Source organism: Lepisosteus oculatus, chromosome 22, assembly GCF_040954835.1.
Source record: "Lepisosteus oculatus isolate fLepOcu1 chromosome 22, fLepOcu1.hap2, whole genome shotgun sequence".
Classification (NCBI taxonomy): domain Eukaryota; kingdom Metazoa; phylum Chordata; class Actinopteri; order Semionotiformes; family Lepisosteidae; genus Lepisosteus; species Lepisosteus oculatus.
In genome coordinates, this window is record NC_090717.1 from 8,157,173 (window position 1) to 8,176,965 (window position 19,793).

The 19,793-nt window shown below is 42.5% G+C and overlaps 1 protein-coding gene and 2 non-coding genes across 9 annotated transcripts in view; all 3 read right to left on the bottom strand.

Annotated features, from left to right (window-relative positions):
• Positions 1-19,793, bottom strand: part of ep400 (E1A binding protein p400) — a 35,600-nt gene that overhangs the window by 5,747 nt on the left and 10,060 nt on the right. For 5 of the 7 annotated variants that reach the window (XM_069181935.1, XM_069181938.1, XM_069181936.1 and 2 more), the window contains 37 exons: positions 19,460-19,549; positions 18,782-18,883; positions 18,250-18,443; positions 17,896-18,073; positions 17,671-17,807; positions 17,390-17,559; positions 16,948-17,122; positions 16,071-16,207; positions 15,786-15,972; positions 15,265-15,434; positions 14,923-15,083; positions 14,172-14,477; positions 12,648-12,821; positions 12,081-12,245; positions 10,710-10,801; positions 9,254-9,552; positions 8,956-9,158; positions 8,382-8,551; positions 7,748-7,944; positions 7,483-7,594; positions 6,622-6,897; positions 6,412-6,501; positions 6,035-6,169; positions 5,255-5,299; positions 5,004-5,157; positions 4,293-4,528; positions 3,774-3,947; positions 3,464-3,511; positions 3,188-3,324; positions 2,659-2,715; positions 2,496-2,574; positions 1,874-2,098; positions 1,580-1,628; positions 1,373-1,482; positions 1,056-1,248; positions 769-884; positions 243-455 (listed from right to left, as the gene is read on the bottom strand). In XM_069181935.1, the coding sequence (XP_069038036.1) occupies positions 243-455; positions 769-884; positions 1,056-1,248; positions 1,373-1,482; positions 1,580-1,628; positions 1,874-2,098; positions 2,496-2,574; positions 2,659-2,715; positions 3,188-3,324; positions 3,464-3,511; positions 3,774-3,947; positions 4,293-4,528; positions 5,004-5,157; positions 5,255-5,299; positions 6,035-6,169; positions 6,412-6,501; positions 6,622-6,897; positions 7,483-7,594; positions 7,748-7,944; positions 8,382-8,551; positions 8,956-9,158; positions 9,254-9,552; positions 10,710-10,801; positions 12,081-12,245; positions 12,648-12,821; positions 14,172-14,477; positions 14,923-15,083; positions 15,265-15,434; positions 15,786-15,972; positions 16,071-16,207; positions 16,948-17,122; positions 17,390-17,559; positions 17,671-17,807; positions 17,896-18,073; positions 18,250-18,443; positions 18,782-18,883; positions 19,460-19,549 (5,756 nt within the window). The remainder of the gene's footprint in view (positions 1-242; positions 456-768; positions 885-1,055; positions 1,249-1,372; positions 1,483-1,579; positions 1,629-1,873; positions 2,099-2,495; positions 2,575-2,658; positions 2,716-3,187; positions 3,325-3,463; positions 3,512-3,773; positions 3,948-4,292; positions 4,529-5,003; positions 5,158-5,254; positions 5,300-6,034; positions 6,170-6,411; positions 6,502-6,621; positions 6,898-7,482; positions 7,595-7,747; positions 7,945-8,381; positions 8,552-8,955; positions 9,159-9,253; positions 9,553-10,709; positions 10,802-12,080; positions 12,246-12,647; positions 12,822-14,171; positions 14,478-14,922; positions 15,084-15,264; positions 15,435-15,785; positions 15,973-16,070; positions 16,208-16,947; positions 17,123-17,389; positions 17,560-17,670; positions 17,808-17,895; positions 18,074-18,249; positions 18,444-18,781; positions 18,884-19,459; positions 19,550-19,793) is intronic. The other 2 variants (XM_069181932.1, XM_069181937.1) reach the window with 2 other exon arrangements.
• On the bottom strand, positions 8,209-8,339 carry LOC138224528 (small nucleolar RNA SNORA49). Its single transcript, XR_011183014.1, has one exon. It is a non-coding gene; the product is annotated as a small nucleolar RNA SNORA49 (small nucleolar RNA).
• Positions 10,940-11,074, bottom strand: LOC138224529 (small nucleolar RNA SNORA49). The gene has a single exon (XR_011183015.1). It is a non-coding gene; the product is annotated as a small nucleolar RNA SNORA49 (small nucleolar RNA).

Sequence of the window (19,793 nt, forward strand, 5' to 3'; positions counted from 1 at the left end):
CTGATGTATATATATATAAAAAGACAAGAGCTGAATATGAATCCTAAGAGATGACAGAAGCCAAAAGCCAAACCCAGGACCCTACAGAGGACTGTGGCAGACGTGTTTATTAGAATGTCTTCAGAAATTTGCAAAGGAAATGGTATAAATCTGTTACGGAATACAGGCAGTAGGGCAGAATAGAAACATTACAATTTTTCCTAAAGAGAATGATGTTTTTCGGTTCTGATCCCGGCACTCACCAGGCGGGCGACCTGCAGGTTGGCGACGGGAGTGCTGGCGAGCACTGCCCCATGCCGGGAAGTGGCAACAGCAGTGAGCTGGGGGTTTGCTTGCTGGGGCTGAGGCTGCTGCCCCGGCTGCTGGCCCTGTTGCTGAGCTGCAGCTAACGTCGCCTGTTGCTGCTGCTGCACCAGCTGCACTTTCTGCTTTTGCATCTGTGCCTTTAGCAGCTCCTGCAAACAGGCAATCATTTGAATGGGAGGAAAATCACAATAGGAGAAGCCATGGCGTTTAAAGGATATGAATTAAGAATTTCTCAGGTCTCGACAGCTGCCATACAAAATCTGAAAAGTATCAAGTAATAATAAAAAAAACACTACAGTTTATGTTTCATTGACTGAAAAAATAACTCATTTTTATTCCACCACAGTCTAAATGTCTGCAGTCTAAATAAGGTAGTGCAGGTCTTAGATTGTGGTAAATGTTTTGCCTTCAGTTTTCTTCCACAACAGAATCATTCCAATCATCCAAGAGGCAGGGCTGTACCTGATTTTTGGGCATGGCTTTCATCTGCGGAGAGCCGCCGAGCTGCGGTCTCATGATACTGAGTTGAGCTTGGGTGATTTGTTTTCCTGCGGGCAACTGCATTCCTGTGGCTGTGGCTAAGGACAGACGGAAAACACTGCTGAGAAATCCCTCTTTATACCACCTCACAGCAGATTGTTTCGTAAATAAAAACATTTGACATTTGGTCAGTTATGAGACTCGGTTGTGAAAAGAAAACAAAGATGAATTTCAACAGCCCCCCCCACCCACCCTTTTATCAGATGTACCTTGTGTGACCAAAGCTCTTGTCTGTGTTTGGCCAGGAGTTAGAGTGGTGGGAACCACTGAGGATGCAGTTACTGGGGTTACGGTTCTGACTCCCTGGCTGGTTGCTATGGCGACCATCTCAGTGGGACCTGTAGCAGCAGGGATAGCCCTCTGTTGAGCATGTACAACTTGAGCAGCAGCACCTCCAGCTGCCTGAAAAGAAAATGAGGAGGTATCACTCCATTCTGTCAGATCACTAGAAATTAAACGGCAACAATCATTTTCCGACATCTAGAAAGCTGTGGTTTTGGAGATGCACAAATAGCTCAGGACTTACTGCCAAGGTGCCAGGTATCACTGGAGAGGTCAACCGTTTGTTGACTGGCTGGAAGGTGCTTGCAGGAACCCCAGCTACTGTATTCAAAATCACATTTCCGCTCACAGCAGCTGGATAGAAACAAGAGCCAGAAAAAAACATTGAAGAACATCCAAAAGGACCAATCAGGAATAATTTTATAAAAATCTACTGGCAATTAGCTTCTACCTGTCTGTATACTTGTTCCAGCTGCCGCAGTCTTGATTGCCCCAGCCTGCTGAAAACATTTGCAAACTTGTTTACATTTGTGCAATGTCAAAAAAAACTTCCAAGTCCGAAAGCAGGACTGAACTGTGAAAAACAGGAAGCTAGCTGCAGAGGTTTCTGGAAGTGTGGACATCACAGCGTAATCACAAAGCCTGCTGGCGTCTGCTTTTGGTTCTGCACCTGTTTTACTTTAAAAGGGATTTCTAAAGTGTTGCAAAACAAGACCCTCTTGCTCGGCCAGTGTGCAAGCCTCACCAGTAACGCGGTGCTGGGGACGGCGCCGGCGGTGGCCTGGGCAGCAGCCTGAGCCTGGGACACACCCGGGGGCTGGGAGGCCCCCTGAGTCTGGACCTGCGGCTGCTGAGGGGCTGGCTGTTGAGCTTGCTGGGGGGTTCCTGGCTGCTGCTGCTGCTGTTGCTGTTGTTGCTGCTGCTGCTGTTGTTGCGCCAGCTGCTGAGCTCTCTGCTGCTCTGCCAGAGCCTGCAAATCCAAAAACAAAGAACCTGTGCTGAAGTAGACAGAAAATTAAACACATTTTGAATATATAAATACTGATGTATACAAAGTTGCATACTAAGTAGTTTGCATTTTAAGGTGGTGATTGTATCTGATCTATTGCACAACAGCCTACACAGGTCACTTGGTTTACTTGTGTCCTATGGCAGATGAGCAAGGCTTTCTGCTTTCTGTAATACAGTAATATTGGTGTGCTAATAAGAAATTCTTGCCATCAGTACCACAAAACACACAAAAAAAAGACAAAACGGCAGCCTGATGTAAAGACAACAATCTACCAGATAAACTAGCATGTTCCAAAAAAAAATTAAATATTTTTTATAATATTTATAACAGTGAAAAAAACAAAAGTTGAACACACCTTCTTCTCTTTTGCAATTCTCTCGGCACGCTGTGAAGCCACTTGGATCGGAGGCAGCGGCTTATCATAGCTGATGCCACTTTTGGAATGAAAAAAAATAGTTAGCCGGATTATTTATACTTTAAGGCAAACATTTACCTTTTCTCATCAGAAAACTACCCACCTCTCTGCCAGGACTGATGCGTGTTTTGGATTCTTTTGAAATGGATTCATACCCAGTCTGGTGCAAAATAAAAATAAAAGAATAAGATTGAGTCATTTACAAACACAACATACACAACCACGTCTCCTGATTAATGTTAGAAATTCATACACCAATTTGTTTTTTAAACTTTGGGTTTTGACTGCAGAGAAATGTATGAGAAATGGGGAAGTGTGGTGGCTCTGTGGCCAAGGATCTGCGCCTGTGGCAGGAAGGTTGCCGGTTCGTATCCCGCTGGCAGAGGAATCCTACTCTGTTGGCCCTTAACCCCAACTGCTCCAGGGGCGCCGTATAAATGGCTGACCCTGTGCTCTGACCCCAAGCTTTTCGCTCCCTGTCTATTGGTCTCAAGGAGAGCAAGTTGGGGTCTGCGAAACGACAAATACCTAATATGAGAAATTGCATATGGCCAATAAAGTTATCTTATCTAAAGAGAAAGAAGTGTCAAATTCAGATCATCCAAAGTATTCTCCAGAATTTAAATACTTACAGCGGCTTGCTAGGAGGACTTCGCTTGCTGGCTATCATTTTCATCAATTCAAACCGGCTGCTATACAGCTGTATCTGAGTAGAATTGTCGTCCTGAGTGTAAATCTGGCACGTCCGTAGTGGTCGGCTGTTTTTGGACTGCAAGAAGAGCCGAAAAAAATCAATCAGGTCAATCTCAGAACTACGGGATTTTTTCCAACTTTACAGGTTAAGATAAATTGTTCAGACAAATGGCATTATACAGCACATTCTATTCATCATTAAGGAATAAACATACCTTATAAATGCTTTTTGTTTTCTTCTTCGGATTTGCTTCGTATACCAGCTGCAATAAAAAAAAAAACAATTTAATAACGGGCTTATTTTAAACAAACAGCTATGCTCCAATTTGAAAATGAACACAGTTCAGTCTGGAGAGGTAGTAAGGTAAAAAACAAAGCCTTTCCTATGCAAGGTGACTGTATGCATCAAGCCTTCTCCAGATCACAGATGATCAAAAGCTGAAGAGCACCGCCATCCCCAAGACCTCCCACCACCACAGGAGGTGCTCCTCTGGTCCTGTCCCCAACACGAGCACAGACACTCACCTTCCCTTCCTCCCTGGGGATGATGACGTTCTCGTATCTGTTGCGGCACTGTTTGGGAGAGCGGTATATCCGGCTGCAGGAATTGACCACATCACTGACCAAGTCCCAGTTAGGGGTGTGTGCCGGCGAGACGATGGTGAGATTCAGGGGAAGCTCCAAAAGCTGCTTCACGGCCTGAGGGGAATGGGAGACACATCTTTCACTCTCCCATTGTCCTGTTCTGGCAAGCAGTTCTCATCTTGCTTAAATGCAACAGTGCACAAGTAAGACTGTACATCTGTAACCTCTGGTATGTATAAGGAGCATAGAAACATTCTACATTTTACTAATTCAACAAGAATAGGATTATGGCGATGCAAGGGAAAAGAGAAAAAAAGAGGGAAAAAACTGCAAATGTATCACAAAATATAACCCATTTTTTTCCCCACTATGCACATCCAGAAAAATGAAACCTTGCTACATATGTAGCTCTTTGGTAGCCCAGTGAAAAGACATGTTCTTGGCAAACTGTTACCCTACCTGTAACAGTGCCCAGTCCTCGCTAATGAGCCACTCGGGATTGTCCTGCCCTGCCTCCATCGTAGGCTTGACCAGGGAGGGCAGAGGTTTGGCGAAAGGAGCCTGGTGCTTGAGCGAGATGTTCTTCTTCTGGTCTTTGCCATCCCGTCGCACCTTAATCATGCTGGCCTTGTCAAATAACGAGCGGGGCGGGATTACTGCCTCTCCATGACGCTGTTTCTTCTTCCTGCCTGCAGCTAGCAAATAGGAACAGCCAACACTCAAGGTGAGAGAAAACGAGATGGAGCCTCTCTCATATATCCCAGAAAGTACGTCAATACTGCTTCTGAACAGACAGGATGATGATGTTCAGTTTTTTTAATGAAATAAATCCCTCAGTATGTTATAGGTTTTATTACATTTTTAACACATTTGTTCTCAGGTTTCAGAATCATTCCCTGAAATGGCATCACACCATATCTTCCCAGGTTTGCTAAAACCACGTCAGGGGTCACAGTTTCCAGCCACCTCTAATGTCATGCACAGATCTGAAGCACCAGACGCCGTCAATCCCCACTATTCATGCTTAGCCATCCAGCTCATAAAGCTGTTCTGCACATTTCAGATATGTCAGATACAGGTTAAGAGCATACTATGCTTAGCTATTTAATGGATCTTTTTGCAAGATTTATTTCAGATGCTCAAAAAAGTCTTATTACTCCAGCTCCTTACCGGATGGATCCATCTTCAGTCGCTTGTGTTCCTTCCTCACATAAACAGGCGGCAGCTTTGATTCTGGCATGGGAGTCGTATCATACATCAGACAGATCACCGAGTCAATGTAGACATCATTGTCATCCTGAGGAGGTGTTGGTGGGGTCCAGAGCTGCGTTCGCAGATAAAGCAAGAATTAGTTGAAAACAAAAGACAAGACTTAAAAAAAAAAGAGACAAATGTATTGAAAATCAAAATGACACAATTACCGGCATTATTTCTGCTTGCCCATCTGCACCTTCACAGACATATTCCTAGAAGAGAAAAAAATACAGCAGTGAATACTTAAGCTTGCAAAGGAACAATGCACTGATGCATAAACTACAAATCTCTGAGTTTCATTCTTTAAGGTCAAATAAGAGACGTTTTCCAATCTAATTAAAAACATACAAATCCAAGATGAGCTAGTTTGAAAACAGGATTGGGAAAATCACCGACACCAACAATTTGCCAAGAAAGCAGGTTTAGCAAAATGACCGGGTCATGTCACTTGTGGTCTGTGACCAGATTTCCCAGGCTGTGGCAAGCAATGGTCATAACGCGGACAAGGATAAGGTAGGGATAGGTGGCCAGGTCTTTCATGGCTCTCTGCAAAGACAGGGACCCCAGAAGCCCCCCCGCTTACAGGTTTGCAGTGCTGTTGGTGTGGGACGTGCCTCTCCTCCAATCTGCACTGCACCTCAGGCACAGTGTTTGCGTTTCCTACAACGTGGGAGGGCCACACCTCCATTGGTTAAGGGGGGGTAGCAAGACTTGAAAAAACAAACAACTGGAACTCCCAACAACAACAAAAACTGATTCTAAATTAAAAACAATGTCAACGTTCTCATTTCCTTCATGTGAATGAGCAGAATGCATAATAATGAACAGAGGGCCTCTCAGTATGAAGAACATTTCTGTGCAACTTTGCCAAAAAAAGCTCGTACAATCATCATTCTTAAGAAGAACATTAAATTGTCATTTAAAAACTGTTGTAAACAAAAATGTACCATGTTGTAGGCATCTTCTCTGGTATATGTAAACAGATCCTCTTCTTCCTCCAGCTTTAGTCTCTTCTCCTCCTCAGCCTTAAAATTCTGCTGCTGCTGCATCTCCCAGTCTCTTGCAGCAGAATTAATTTTCTCCTGAAATTGAAAGTATTACTAGCAGAGTCCTTCTGGTTCTTAAGAAGCTGCCTTCTTGAGTTAAAAATGAGAATCTACTGTTTGACAACCACTTGAAGGTCAAAGAGGTGACCTTGTAGACTAAATTTGCAGGTTGCACGGGCTCAAAATCCATAGGATTTTAATTTAATGAATTTTAATGGACATTCAGTTTTCTTTATTAATCCTTCAATAAAATGTAAAACAATCTATTCTGCATTTACCTGAGCATTTCCTTCCACTCCATCAATTCCACTGGAATTTGAGCGAAGATATTCCAAATACTGCAAGGCATATTTTTCAATCGGCGTAAGCTGAAAGACAAATTCATGAATGCTGACTTAAGAGTTTTAGATCCAGACACTAAAATACATTTTTCATAATGCGTATGAGTGTAGCATCCTCTTAATTCCAACGAGTGTGTTGGTGCTTACTTGTTCCATGACAGCTGTCAGCTCCTCAAGCTGGGAGGGTTCGTCTTCATCCTGTCCCAAGTTCTCCTCGCTCGTTTCCGTTCCAGACACATCCTCCACTTTGCCTGGTGCTTGCGATTCCCCATCGTGACTGATGCTGTTCAGGGCCTGTATGTATGGACGGGCTATGCGGGGAGAAATGGTTTCCGACGGTGACGGGTCTTGGTGCAGGACGACGTACTCTTCTACTTTTTCTCCCGAACCCGACTCCACTTCAAACAGATCCTGTATCGTCCGCTAAAACGTAGAAAACACAATATAACATTCAAAGCAGCTTGTTTTAGCTGAACAAAATAAGGACACTCACATAGTTCCTGGCTGTGTAACATCTGGAAGACAAACAACTAAAGCTAAGATTGGCTAATATAAATAATCTCCTCTGCCCGCTGGTGAAGAAAAGAAAAGGAGAACACGAAGCATTACGTTTAATTTAGTGCAATCTGTGTATCTGACTACATTTCTAAAATCTACCAACAGCAGTCCAGTGAGGTATGAGCAGAGCCTTTCTGATCAACTCATGAACAAAGCCAGAACAGTGCACCGTAGCTGCAGACATCATGGTAAATAAAGGGAACATGTGCAGCCTAAAAGAAATCTTAACACACGAAAGAAACAATGTGATTTTAATACTTCAAGTAAAGCTTAGATATTATAAAGATAAACAACATGCCACTGTGTATGCCCATGTGCTAGCTAAATTAGAGAATTGAGAAGAATTTAGTTTCTGGCAGTACAATTTTGTTTTCTTGGCACATTTAATAAATGCAGCAGGATATCTAGATAATGAGGAGGACCGTGGAAACTTGAATTAAAATCTATTACCTGTGTTAAAAAGGCAAGAGTATAGTCAGTTCCTTGAGCAGCAACTTCTCTGATTAAATCCTTTGTTCCATTCTTTAGCAGCTTCTCTTCAATAGAGTTACCACTTTCAAGTCTGCAAGGATAAGATGAGACTGTAACCACCACCGAAGGAAAAACAACTAGGTTTACCAACAAAAAAAAAAGACTTCTTAAGTGTAACTGATGGGGTATGGAAGTTCTCAATGTCCTACAAAGCCTTCCATCACTCATGCAACTTCTTAATTACCTGTATATATGGATGTCTTTTGACCGGCCGATCTTGTCACAGTATTCTTGTGTCTTTGAGTCCATGCTGGGGTTCAGATCAGTGTCATAAAACACGATGGTGTCTGCATCAAAGATACTACCCACCGCCGAACCGCAACGGTTTGTAAGGATTGTACAAAATATCTGCTTGTTTTTGTTAAAGGTCCTCATTTGCTCCTGAGAAGAAATAAAATCCCCATATTATGTAATGAGATCAAAGATCTGGTTTTAAAACCACACACGTTAAAAAGGCATCCTTTAAATGAAACAGATGTAAACAGGGTAATAAAACAAAACTTACAAAACACAGTTTGACCAGAAAGATTTCTACACAGCACAAGACACATACCTAACACCAGTACAAAGCATTTCATAATAATTAATAATAGAATTTGTATAAAACCTTTTAATGCAATCACCGCAAAGCACTTACAATTATGCCATGTTGGCTCTCTTATAGGCCCCAGGTATAAGAGTTACAGCTGGGGAGGGAAGACAGCCTAGTCCTCTATCCCCACACAATGCCAGGACACCACATTGCACTAGTAGCACCTGGAGTAAGGAGAGGGGATTCTTCGGCATGACTGTGACACGGAAAAAAAAAGGATATTTACCAGTCGATCTTCCAGGGGGGCATTCTCATCAACCCTGACATAGGTAAGCTGATGGTAATTCAGGAACATCTCCAAAATGTCCAGCATTTTAAGCATCTGAGTGAATATAAGAACACGCCGGTTCTCCGACTTCAGCTTGTGAAGCAGAATAGCCAAAGCCTCTAGCTTCCCTGAAGGAAAAAGAATAGGGAAGAATTAAATTCATGAACTGTGGAGAAGGCAAGAATCTACTGAGGCAGATATATCTCCTGCCAGCAGAGAGTTTTATTATCTCAAGTCAGACATCTGTATCAGACTAGCAATTACTGCATAAGATAGAATATGGGACCTAGACAATAAATGTAAAGTAGAAATAAGAATCTAATCAAGAGCGATTGTTCAGAAAGGGTTACATACTGCTGACCAAGGTTAATTTCTGTATGTAAAAAATAACTGAATGGGTTAGGTTCATGTCTGCAATACAAAGACCATCTATGCCTCCAGTTCATTATAGCTCCAGATGTACTACATTTCAAGTTTTCAACACAACTAAAACTTCGAATCAGGGAGACACATAAAAAGTTAAACATCTAACCTGAATCCATCTGCAAGAGTTGAGGATCTGGGAACTCTATGAGGTTGGTAGAAGTCAGGCGGCGCAGCTCTGTGGAATAGGGCGCCATTGCGTGTTGAAATCTATGTCTAAACATCTTCAGGCCCAAACTATACTGAGGAGGAGGATTTGTGGAGTACAGCTGAGGAGGCTGAGCAACTGCAGGTGGAACTACGCAGAGAAATCTGATGGGAAGGCAAGAAGCGGTAAGAAGTTAGATCAGCAATGCAGAACAATTTTTGGAGGAAGATGCATAGAAATATTAAAATGCACGCATTACCTCTTGGCCATGTCTTTTTCCTCTTCTTGCCGCTGTTCAGCTGTGATTAAAGCCTTTTGCAGGTGGGACACAACAGAAACGCATGTTTGTTGAGCCCTCATGCAACTGTCCCTTCCGATCCACCTCCAGCAGTTAGAAGACAGGGTGAGTGGTTTTGGCAGAGAGTCCACCTCAAAAACAGAGCAGGCCTCCAGCAGATCTCTGCCGTAAACGACCGATCGACTACAACGTCTCTCATTGGCCAAGAAGAGCCTGTTCAGTCGATCTTTGGTCAGGCGGTTCTTTTCCTCAAAGGACTCCTACAAAGAAAACATACATTGCAGAAAATACTCTCCAGCTCCATGCAGGTAACTTTACCCCATTCAAACGCCCAGGTAATCCAACTGCAATAATCAACGTATGTTTGCAGATACTTTATCACGCCTTCTCCATTAGGATAATTTGACAGCAGCAGACTACAAGCCTCGACATTAGGGAAGACTTGGTGATTATTATGCTCCACAGTAATGAAAAAGACAATAAAACTGTAAAGTCGTCTCCAGCCCGTCATTCCCCATGCTACCATCACAGGGCCAGGAACAATCGTTATAATACAAAACAAGACCACACCAACATGTGGATGCTACATAGTGGGTACTTGAGCAGGCGCTAGCAAATAAGATTCATATCACAATCGTAGTCTGTGTCACTGGTAATTTGAAGTTTTACGCTATCCAACCTTTGGCTCGGTTTCATTCCACTCTGCTCACCTTTCAGCCAAGACATTGCCAGCCATTTCAAATCGCAAAGACGCAAAAACACAAATGTTAAAACTGCACCTCAAGACCTGACCAATTTAAGTAGACATGTTAAAATAAAGAGGAATAAGGGGACTTCTGGATGCAGAAGGAAGGTCTGCATACCTATGAGGAATAATCCTCCTAGGATTTACTCATACTTTAGAAGATGGAAGTGACCAACAAAAACAGTGCTTAGCTCACATCTAACAGTATAAACCTTTTGCTAGAGACAGTAGGTCACTTGACTAAGAAGGCTAGAACAACTAGAACAATGTGCATACTGTTGTTGACTATTACGCTAAAGAATCTTTTTCTTAATGATGATCCATAATGAACAGCAACCACAAAACGAACACAAAAAAACACTTTGCAAATGGAAGCACAAGCTAGATTTAGCTGTAAACGTAAACAAAGCACTGCTGCCTCATGGGGTCCTTAACCACAATGCCTTGCACACACGCAGAAACAAACAGCTGTTCAGTGGCGCCGAATTCAAATGTTTGCAGAAGGTTCTCAGCCACAATCGGTCACTTTTGAACTTCAAAAGTTCGGATTAGCGAAATTTAATGAGAATTTGAATAATGAATTAAAAGGCACAAATTCTCCATGTTTGGATTAGCAAAAATTTGTATACCCAACGTTCTTATCCCGGTGTATGACTGTATTCAGTTTCTTACCTGAGAAACAGCTGGTGGAGCTGCAAGGGGTTTTGTATTTGCTGCTTGGTCTCCAGAGGTTACAGCTGTGACAGCAGATTTTACTCCAGCAGCTAAAAAAACAAAGACAGGAAACAGGTGAGACAGTGCGAGAAACAAAATCGGCAGTAGCCAGCCAAGGACATGAAAAATCCTTAAGCTACATAGTAGAGAAGACTGAAGTGACCAACACAAAAAGTGCTTAGCTCACATTTGTAAGCTCACACGCCCGTTTCTAAAGGAAATTCAATCCATAGAAACGGGTATAGGAGCTTCATTTATTCTATCCCCAGTCAATGCCAAGACACTGCACGACAACTGCAGTTCTTGGAGTAAGGAAAGGGAACATACGATGACCACAGATTTTAAAGTAAAAAAAAATACTCTGGTAAGCTAAAGCTACAATGAATTCTAAAAACATTTAACAGCAACAAAAACAACATGAAATATATTTCAAAGCTCCACCAAGTACAACTTCTGAAAGACACTTAAAATTACCTTATGGTACTTAGGAACAAGTAAAGGTTTATTCCTTGCTGAAGAGAGAAGAAAACAAACGTTTCGGCTGTGGAGCATTCTTCAGGCATCAGGTGTCACACAGCCGAAATGTTGTGTTTTTCTTCTCTTTTCAGCATGGAATAAACCTTTACTTGTACCCTTGCAGCCTACGCTTGCTGATGCAGCTATCTGCTTGAACTAGATATGGTACTTCGTGCAGGTCGCAAGGCTGAGCAGGAGATACGCAAGATTAAACTAATATACTGTATACGTTTCTTTGACAGCAGCATTACCATCTTGTAGCATGATCTTATCAGATCTCAGAAGCTAAGCAAGGCTGGGCCCGGTTGCCACTGGGATAACAGCAAAGAAGCAGGTGGCACCACCATCTCTGAACCAGAACTTCAAGCCAGAAATCTCTAGTGCGGTGCCCAGAGGACACTGTACTGTAGGAGGTGCGGTTCTTTGGATGAAAGAGTAAACTAAAGTCCTGACTACTCTGGTCATTAAAGATGCCACGGCACTGATTGCAAGAATAGGGGTGTTAACCCCAAGCGTCTTGGCTAAAATCCTCTCACGGCTTGTACACTCTAGCCTTCCGACAATTGACCTTGAATTCAACTTCTGAACCAATTTGTCACTTTTCCTCCTGATCTGTTCTGCAGCTGAGCTGCTAGTGGAGAATGGCTGCCGTGCATCACGCCGACAGTGGTGGTACCTCGGTGGTGTTCAAGGCCCTTCTGGGATAGAAATCCTCTACACAGGTGCCAGCAGTTGATTCTCGTCAGCGTGCACTGGAGTTCAACGAATGTGAACAGCAGCCGATGGGCTTGCTCTTCAGTCACTTATCCTTACCTTGCCCTGTGATGGACGCAGGAGCAGAAGTGGTGGGTGGCTGGTTGGCAGGGGGAGCAGCAGGGTTCTGGACTGGTGGAGTCTGGGGGACTGTCTGCATTACCACTGAGCCCTGAGGTCTCAGAAGGTGCTGGCCAGGTGCCGACACAATCTGCAGAATATTGCCTGTGCCAAATAAACCAAAGAATTGCAGAAAAGTAAATAGCTACTCACTAAGATTCTGATTTTGAAAAGTACTGTGAACACCTACAGATTCAGCCGTGTTAAATATGTTCAAAATACAGCAACCTATAAACAGCTCTGGAAAAGGTTTAGAATCCAAAAACAAAGAGCATTTATAAACGTAAATGTCAAGCAAAGCCTTCTTCAAACATTTTAGCACTACTTAATGCTCACTAGCTCAGTATTTATAACCCATTTTACCACAAACTTGTGACACCAATGTTGGTCACAACGCCATTAAGAGAGAATTTACACAAAGAGAACCAAGTCAAAAAATAAATTACGCACAAATTCTAAGACTAGAAGAGAAAGTAAAGGCGGATTCTGGGACTTGCTGTACGTTACCTAGAGCACCTTGTAGCTGTAGTGGTTGCCCTGCTGTCAGCTGGCGAAGCTGGCTCTGCGATAATGTGAACTTGTTGCCCTGAAACTGCAAGGTGACTGGAGTCTCTGGCTGAGAGATCCTGTTCTGGGATCCAGTAATCGATGAAAGCTGAGCGATCTTCACAACATCTCCACCTTCAGTAGTAGGATGAAAAAAAGATAAATGGATATAAATATTTCACAGCATCCCTTGTACTTTTAGTTAGTAAGATGGTGAGGAAAGCTCTACACATGCAGAATCATAGGGTGGTTAACACAGAGAAACATCTTTTATCCAAGGAAAAGAAATGACCCATCCTACCAACCCATAAAAAACAGACATGTTCACAAAAAACAGTAACCTGAAATAAACACAATTTCAATTAAGCAATTATTTGTACATTACCGCCTTTTCAAGACCGCAATGTTATTGCTGTGAAATGAAACCAAACATTCACTACAAATAAATCCTGGCTTTCAAGAATGTTTCAGCCATCCTCTGCACTGCTGTGTGGTATAAAAATGTTTAGAAGAAAATCGTTGGAATATATACCACAATTACACACGCAGCTAAATAAGGAAAGAGCTTCAATTAAAAAAATCCAGACTTAAGAAGACACTTGCTCTTGAAAAGGCAGTTTGTGCATTTAAAAAGACGTGTTTCTGGGAAGTGCTTGGAGTCCAGTCCACATGCTCGCCAGTGCACGTGTAAGGGTGCCCAAGAACTGTCCACTCCTGCTGTAAGGGAGTGTCAGCTCTGGGGTTCAAACACAAACAAAAAAAGAAAAAAGCAGACGCCTTTCCCCCATTTCATCTTGCAACCGGACGGCTGGGCTGATTGTACAAGCGCATAGATTAGTACCTTATGGGAGAAACCATTTAAAATAAAAAAGGTTAGCAACAAAGTGATCCTTAGGAGAGTCCGCACAGCGAGAGACTAACATAACATGCAGATATCAGAAACAGAAAAGAAAGAAAGAGGTTGAGCAGGGATGCTGCTAACGTGCCTTTGCTTCCGAGGACTCAAGTTTTCTAAAGATACAGTAATATATTTAAAACATCCACTAATGGACCAGATATCTCTAAACAATTACAATTCTTTCAGCATTTACAGACCAAATGCCCAGGCGCAAATGGCAACGAGCAGGAAGAAACACTGCGTGATCAACAGAAGTTTCTTCTTGCACAGGAAGTTAAAGTTGAGACCGAGGTCGATTCATTTACATAAGGATCCCAATCTATGTTACGATTAAATAAAGCAAAAAGGGTAAAAAAGGGATTGATCATTCTTTTCTTTAACCCCTTCTTATAAAAGATTTATTTTGCTGTTAATAAAAAACATCCCTTATATCTTCAACAGGATCCATAAAATAAATCTCATTAAAAATATTTAATAATCCTGTAAGAAGCTTACCAGACAGTTTAGCAGCATCCGATACAATCACTTTTTAAAAAATTTTGTGCCAGAAGTGGGAGGAAATGTGGAAGGGAGGGGAGGCCACTTACTAGGCAATCGTGCCTGGGCCTGAGAGGTGAGTACCAGCCTCTGTGACATCAGGCTCTGCTGGATGGCATGGGTAGGGGCCTGTGCTGTGACCTGAGCTGGCCTAGAAACCTGTACAGGTGCAGGCTGGCCTAGCTGGGGCACAGCACCACTTGCAGGGCTGCTCAGAGCCTGGCTCACTGTGCCAGTCGAAGAGGATGTGCTGCCGGAGATGGAGGCCGCTGGCGTAACCGTGTGCTGTCCAGAGGTAGTGGTGACTGATGAAGCAGTGGTAGTAGTCTGGGCTTTCTGAAATGCCATCCCTGCCACTGCAAAGGACAAGGGTTGGGGTTTGCTTGCTGTTAGGTGTGCTGTGAAGTTACCCACTGTGTAAGGTTTATGTCAACGCACAAGTAGTGGTGATGTTTATTCTAGAATACACTGGAATTAGAGCAATTCCATTTCAGAAGTTTGGGAGCCAACCGCATACCACAAAATGCTGAAATGTGAATGGTCAATTTATTCAAAATACCTATGACTGCCGATTTAAAAAAAAAAAACGTTCATCCTTAATTTCTGAAACACTCCTTTTGACAGTCGAATGGGTTATTTTCTAACACTTCTTGTGTCCCTATCCACAAAAGGAACCACCACCAAGCTGTGCATGGCAAATATACGTTTCTGAAAAAGACCTTAGAGTATGGTACTCTGGGGGATCTCAACAGGCAGGCAGGTGAGGAGGGCTCAGAAAGCTCGTGTCTCGCTGGCTCTTACCCTGTGTGGAGGGGACAGTACTGACAGGTGATTTCCCACGGGCCTGGGCCTGCTGGGACACTGTTACTGTTGTAGTAGTAGAGGTGCGCTGGGGCTGGGACCCAGGGAGAGGAACAGCGCGTCCTTCAGGCTTCTGACCATATTGCACTGGCTGGAACAGCCTGCCAGACAAAACGTTTCAGCACAGTTAAGGTTACTTTGAAATTTTACCACAGTTCACCACTAAAACATTCACGCACTGGATCACCACTGGCCTGAACTCCAATTTGTTTCTAGTGGAGTAAACTACAGATAGGTGTTTAATATTGGGGATTAAACGCTCATGAATACAAGCACACGTACTTCATGGGTTTTATTTTGTAGGGCTTGGGTCTGGCCGGAGGGTCTGGGGAGTTGTAAATCTCTTCAATTAACTTGCGGGAGACCTTCAGCTTTGGCAAAGCTTCCTCGGCTTCATATTGAGTTAGTTTCTTCTCATTTCCAATCAAGTCAAATATGGACAAGTCGACAGTCTAGTGACAAGAAAACGTGGTTAAAAATGGTAAAACAGTTCAATCACTATAATGCAAAAAGGGATCAGTTAAAATCACAGAAAAGAGACTTTTTACAGTTATATAAATAAATTGATTTGACCACTGAACTTATGCTAAGCTTCAAAGATGTAACATTTTCTAGACTGAAAGTTTTTAAATTAGTAAGAGAATAGATTTTTAACAATCACACAGGTAAAGTCACATTTTCCTTAAGGACTTTCATGTTGTATTTGTCTTATTTTACATTTATAGGGGTCAAATATGAATTCTTTAAAAAGGGCTGTCATAGGTGATAACAGATAATAACAAGGTTACAAAACCATCACATACCTTCCAAAGACTGTGTTCAAAAGCACTCAGTACTAAGGATGGTACTGTATATTGCAGTGCCTTGGACACATAGGCTGTCTGAGTGGATCTTGGATGTATAAGATCAGGATGGTTGCAAATCCTCTGCAGCTGCATCAGCACCTGAAGAACACTGACAAAGTGACCTGTCTTCAGGGCCTCCTGGGCTCTGTGAATAGAAAAGGTCAAATAAAATTCAATCTTAAGCCAGTAATTTAAAAACAGGCAAGCGGCAAATTATTTCAACCACAAAAAACACTCCCTCACCCAGTCTGGGTCATTACATCTTCATAGAGGAGCTTCTGTCTATTTGACAAACGGCACTTGAGAATGTGCTCGTATTTCTTTGGCAGCTGCTTTTCGACATCTCTTTTCGAACGCCGCAGAATGAAGGGCTGAATCATCTGTAGAAGGAAGCACACCACTCTTAGGACAAGTTAAAAATGAGATCTAAATAATTATTTGAACTTTGTGACTCACTCCAAAACTGAGTATCTTGGGAGGGAAAAGACCCTTCCACGATATCAAAGGTGAGCTTTTAACAAACATCGCAACACAGACACTCCAAAAGTAATCATGGTTAGAGGCATGCCAAGTGCCTCAGTCACCCAAGTGATGATCATGGGTTTAAGCTTAGGTCATGCCACTAGACGTCCCTAGTGATGACACATCTACCAAGGATGAGATGGGATTAGTTGGCCAAGGCTCCTAATCCGTCAGTGGCGCACAATCCCGCAGGCTCCTGGGCACCTGTAGGAATGCGGTGCTGTTGATGTGGGATGTGCCTCCTCTCCAATAAGCACTAAATGTCCAGTACAGGACCACGGTGTCTGTGATGTGTCAAAAGACGAGTGGCTCAAAGGCGACCAAGGTTGGAGTCATATAGTTTGTAGCTGCCAACCCAGACTTGGGAAAAAAACATCTGGGTATTACAAAAAAAAATAACTGGCCATTCAAAAACATATCCTATCTGTATGTAGTAAAAGCATGTTGCAAAAAACATTTCATACTACGCTGATCGTATCAAAACAATCTGACACAGGATTCTTCACATTCTGGCCTGCATCGTACATACTAATGCTCCCATATTCACTTTAAAATAACATGAAAAGTTTAGACATGTTTAATTGGGCTCTCCACACACCCTGTGCAGGCGGATGACAAGTTTGTGGCAGTACTCCTGGTTTTCATCAGTGCCTGGTTTGACAGGGAAATCCAGATAGGGTCTCGTTATACCAGGCAGCAGGAAGTGTATCATGGTCCACAGCTCTTTCAACGTGTTCTGAAGAGGTGTGTTAATAAGCAGGAGCCTCTGTTGACTGCAATGACAAACACTCCACTTAAAGGGTTTTCTTAAATATTCTTAAAATATTTTTCTAAATGTTAATTTATAGTACCCTGTACATTTTCTACTACATTTACACTGAGTGCTATTCTTGATCACCCCAGTCTGTTTTTATCTTACAACCAAACAGAAAACATGGTGCTTTTCCAAACAAAACAGACCTCATTTGGCACACTGGCTAGTGTGCTTTATGTGACTAGTGTTTAAATACCTACAATGAAAAATAATTTTCAAACCAAACCTTTTCAACGAAAAGACTGTATCCCAATGTTTCTCGGTCATGTTTTTAATCAATTGAACCTCATCCAGCACCAGGTGTTTCCATCTCTTTCTCAGAAAGTCCTTCTGATCCTTCAGCAGCAGTTTATAGGAGGTCAGACACACATGGAAACCGTTTGATTCTGACCATAGCTATACAGGAAAAAAAAAACGATATCAAAAAAGGCTGAGAAATAATATAATTCCAAAAGATGGAGATCACAAACGGCGGCTAGAATTATCAAAAAGAATCTACAAAATTACCGTTCTTTTTATTTTCCGTTCTTTTCTGTTGCCAAGATAAAGGAGAATTTTTAATCCAGGACACCAGCGTTTGAACTCCAGCTCCCAGCTCAGGATTTTACAGGTTCGCACCACAACAAGGTGGGGTCCCCAATTCCCTGCAAGAGGAGAAACATATATCTTTCTTGTGGGTTCCCATGGAATATAAAAGTGACCTTAGCAACCTCACAAGATGTGAACTCATACCTTCATGGCCAGCTAAATGTGCCAGGAAAGCCACTGTCTGCACAGTCTTGCCCAGGCCAGTCTCATCGGCCAGGATACCATTGAGTCTTTTCTTATACAGGCTCCCCAGCCAGTCAACACCAATTTGCTGATATTCTCGTAGAGATCCATGGAGCAGAAACGGTGCTGGATTCCGGACCTGGGAAACAGTTAAGTTGGTTAAAAACGCACTCTCATAAGACAAATCATGAAAAGCTGCCAAAATGTTTACGCCAACACTGAACATTAGAAACCACCCAATGGTTTACTTGGACGAATGTAAAAATCACAGTAAGCTGTAGAAAAGGGGGAGTAAAGAACGGGGAAAAGTCTTACTATTGCATTGGCTCGGGCAAGTCCTTTAGGAAGAATCAGTTCAGTGGCAGCAGCTACTTCAGTAATGTCTTTCCTTGGTTTCCCATCAGGCTGGGAGGTGGAGATTTTCTCAGCACCTCTGTACTGCTCCATGCTGAGCAGCGAGTCTATGAGGATTTCCTCTTGAGGGCTGTCTGAAGAAGCCACCTCCATCTCTGTAAAACAATTGAGAATCAGCAGAGCACCTTTTTAATTACATGAGTAACTAGGCGCTTTAAGCATATAGATTATACTTTTGTAAGAGGTAATGACTATCAAATTCAAGAGAGTGTTCCCCAATTATATTAACTGCTAATGACTTAAATGTTTTTCAAGTTTCATTAACAATGAAATGCATAGAGGACAATTCAGCCAGCGTCTCCCCTGTTGAGGAGAGAAGCAAAACCTATACTATTCAAAGCTTCAAAGTGGCTCAAAGACATCCCATAACTGTATCTGCTGTGATACTCCTCTACAATGTTTGTGTGCCCAGAATATTCTTTTGTCCATGTACCTCGGTCTTCATCTTCGCTTTGAGAGCTGGGACGAGGCCACTCAAAGCTCTCAGCATAGGCACCAGCGTACTGCTTCATCAGGGAGTCCAAAGGCATTTCAGCTGATAGTGGGGACAATTAAGTCAAATATCAAGTACAGAAAAAGAAAAAAAACATACTCTGGGATTAAAGGATTGGTATAGGAAAGTGTGTTGTATTTCACTATTGAATAAAACAATGCATAATCATTTCTGGCTCTTCATCTACTCAATTCTTTAGTGCTTAAATATGTCAAGTTTAACATATTATAGCTGAAAGCTCATAGAAGCACTGTCCTTAAGCATACACTCCCATTCCTTTTTTGCACAGTAATCACATGCTTGTTACTGTTGCTCTCAATTAAGTCTGTTCAATTAAGAAAACAGTGAGCTAATGGATCAACCAATGAAGGTGCTTGCTCAGAACACAGATTGAGCTCTATGATTCTCTGAACTTGAATCAGAGCAATAAATGATCTCCCAAGCAACAGAACTGGTTGAAAGCCATCAGAGGCAGGATTCAGATAAAAACAGTGTACATAAAATGAAAAAACGAATATAGTTGGGGGAAAAAATCCTCCAAAGTTTGTTTTCGTTTTCTTCCCCAAAGTGAAGTGCATCTTCATTTGCAAAATGACTGCTTTTTGTACATAACCATACCTTCTTTAGCCAGCTCGGCAAGCTCAGTCTTGTGGTCTGCGGCCCCTTCAGCAGCTTCCTGCTCTTCTATAGTGCTCTCCTCATCTTCAACTTGAACAGAGAAATTGAAAGGGGGTGTTACATCCTGTTACATGTGTTACATGTGCTAGGACACGGTCATGTGGCCTAAGCTGCTTTTCACGGCGAGAACCTTTTGGCTCATAGAACCGCATAAATCGGAATTAACCAGACAGCATAGTAGTTCGATCCACCAGAGAGTTCTTGGATGTCATATTTAAAAGGACTTTAACTGTAATATCCCCTCTCCATCTCTGTCACTAAGTATTGGAAGAGT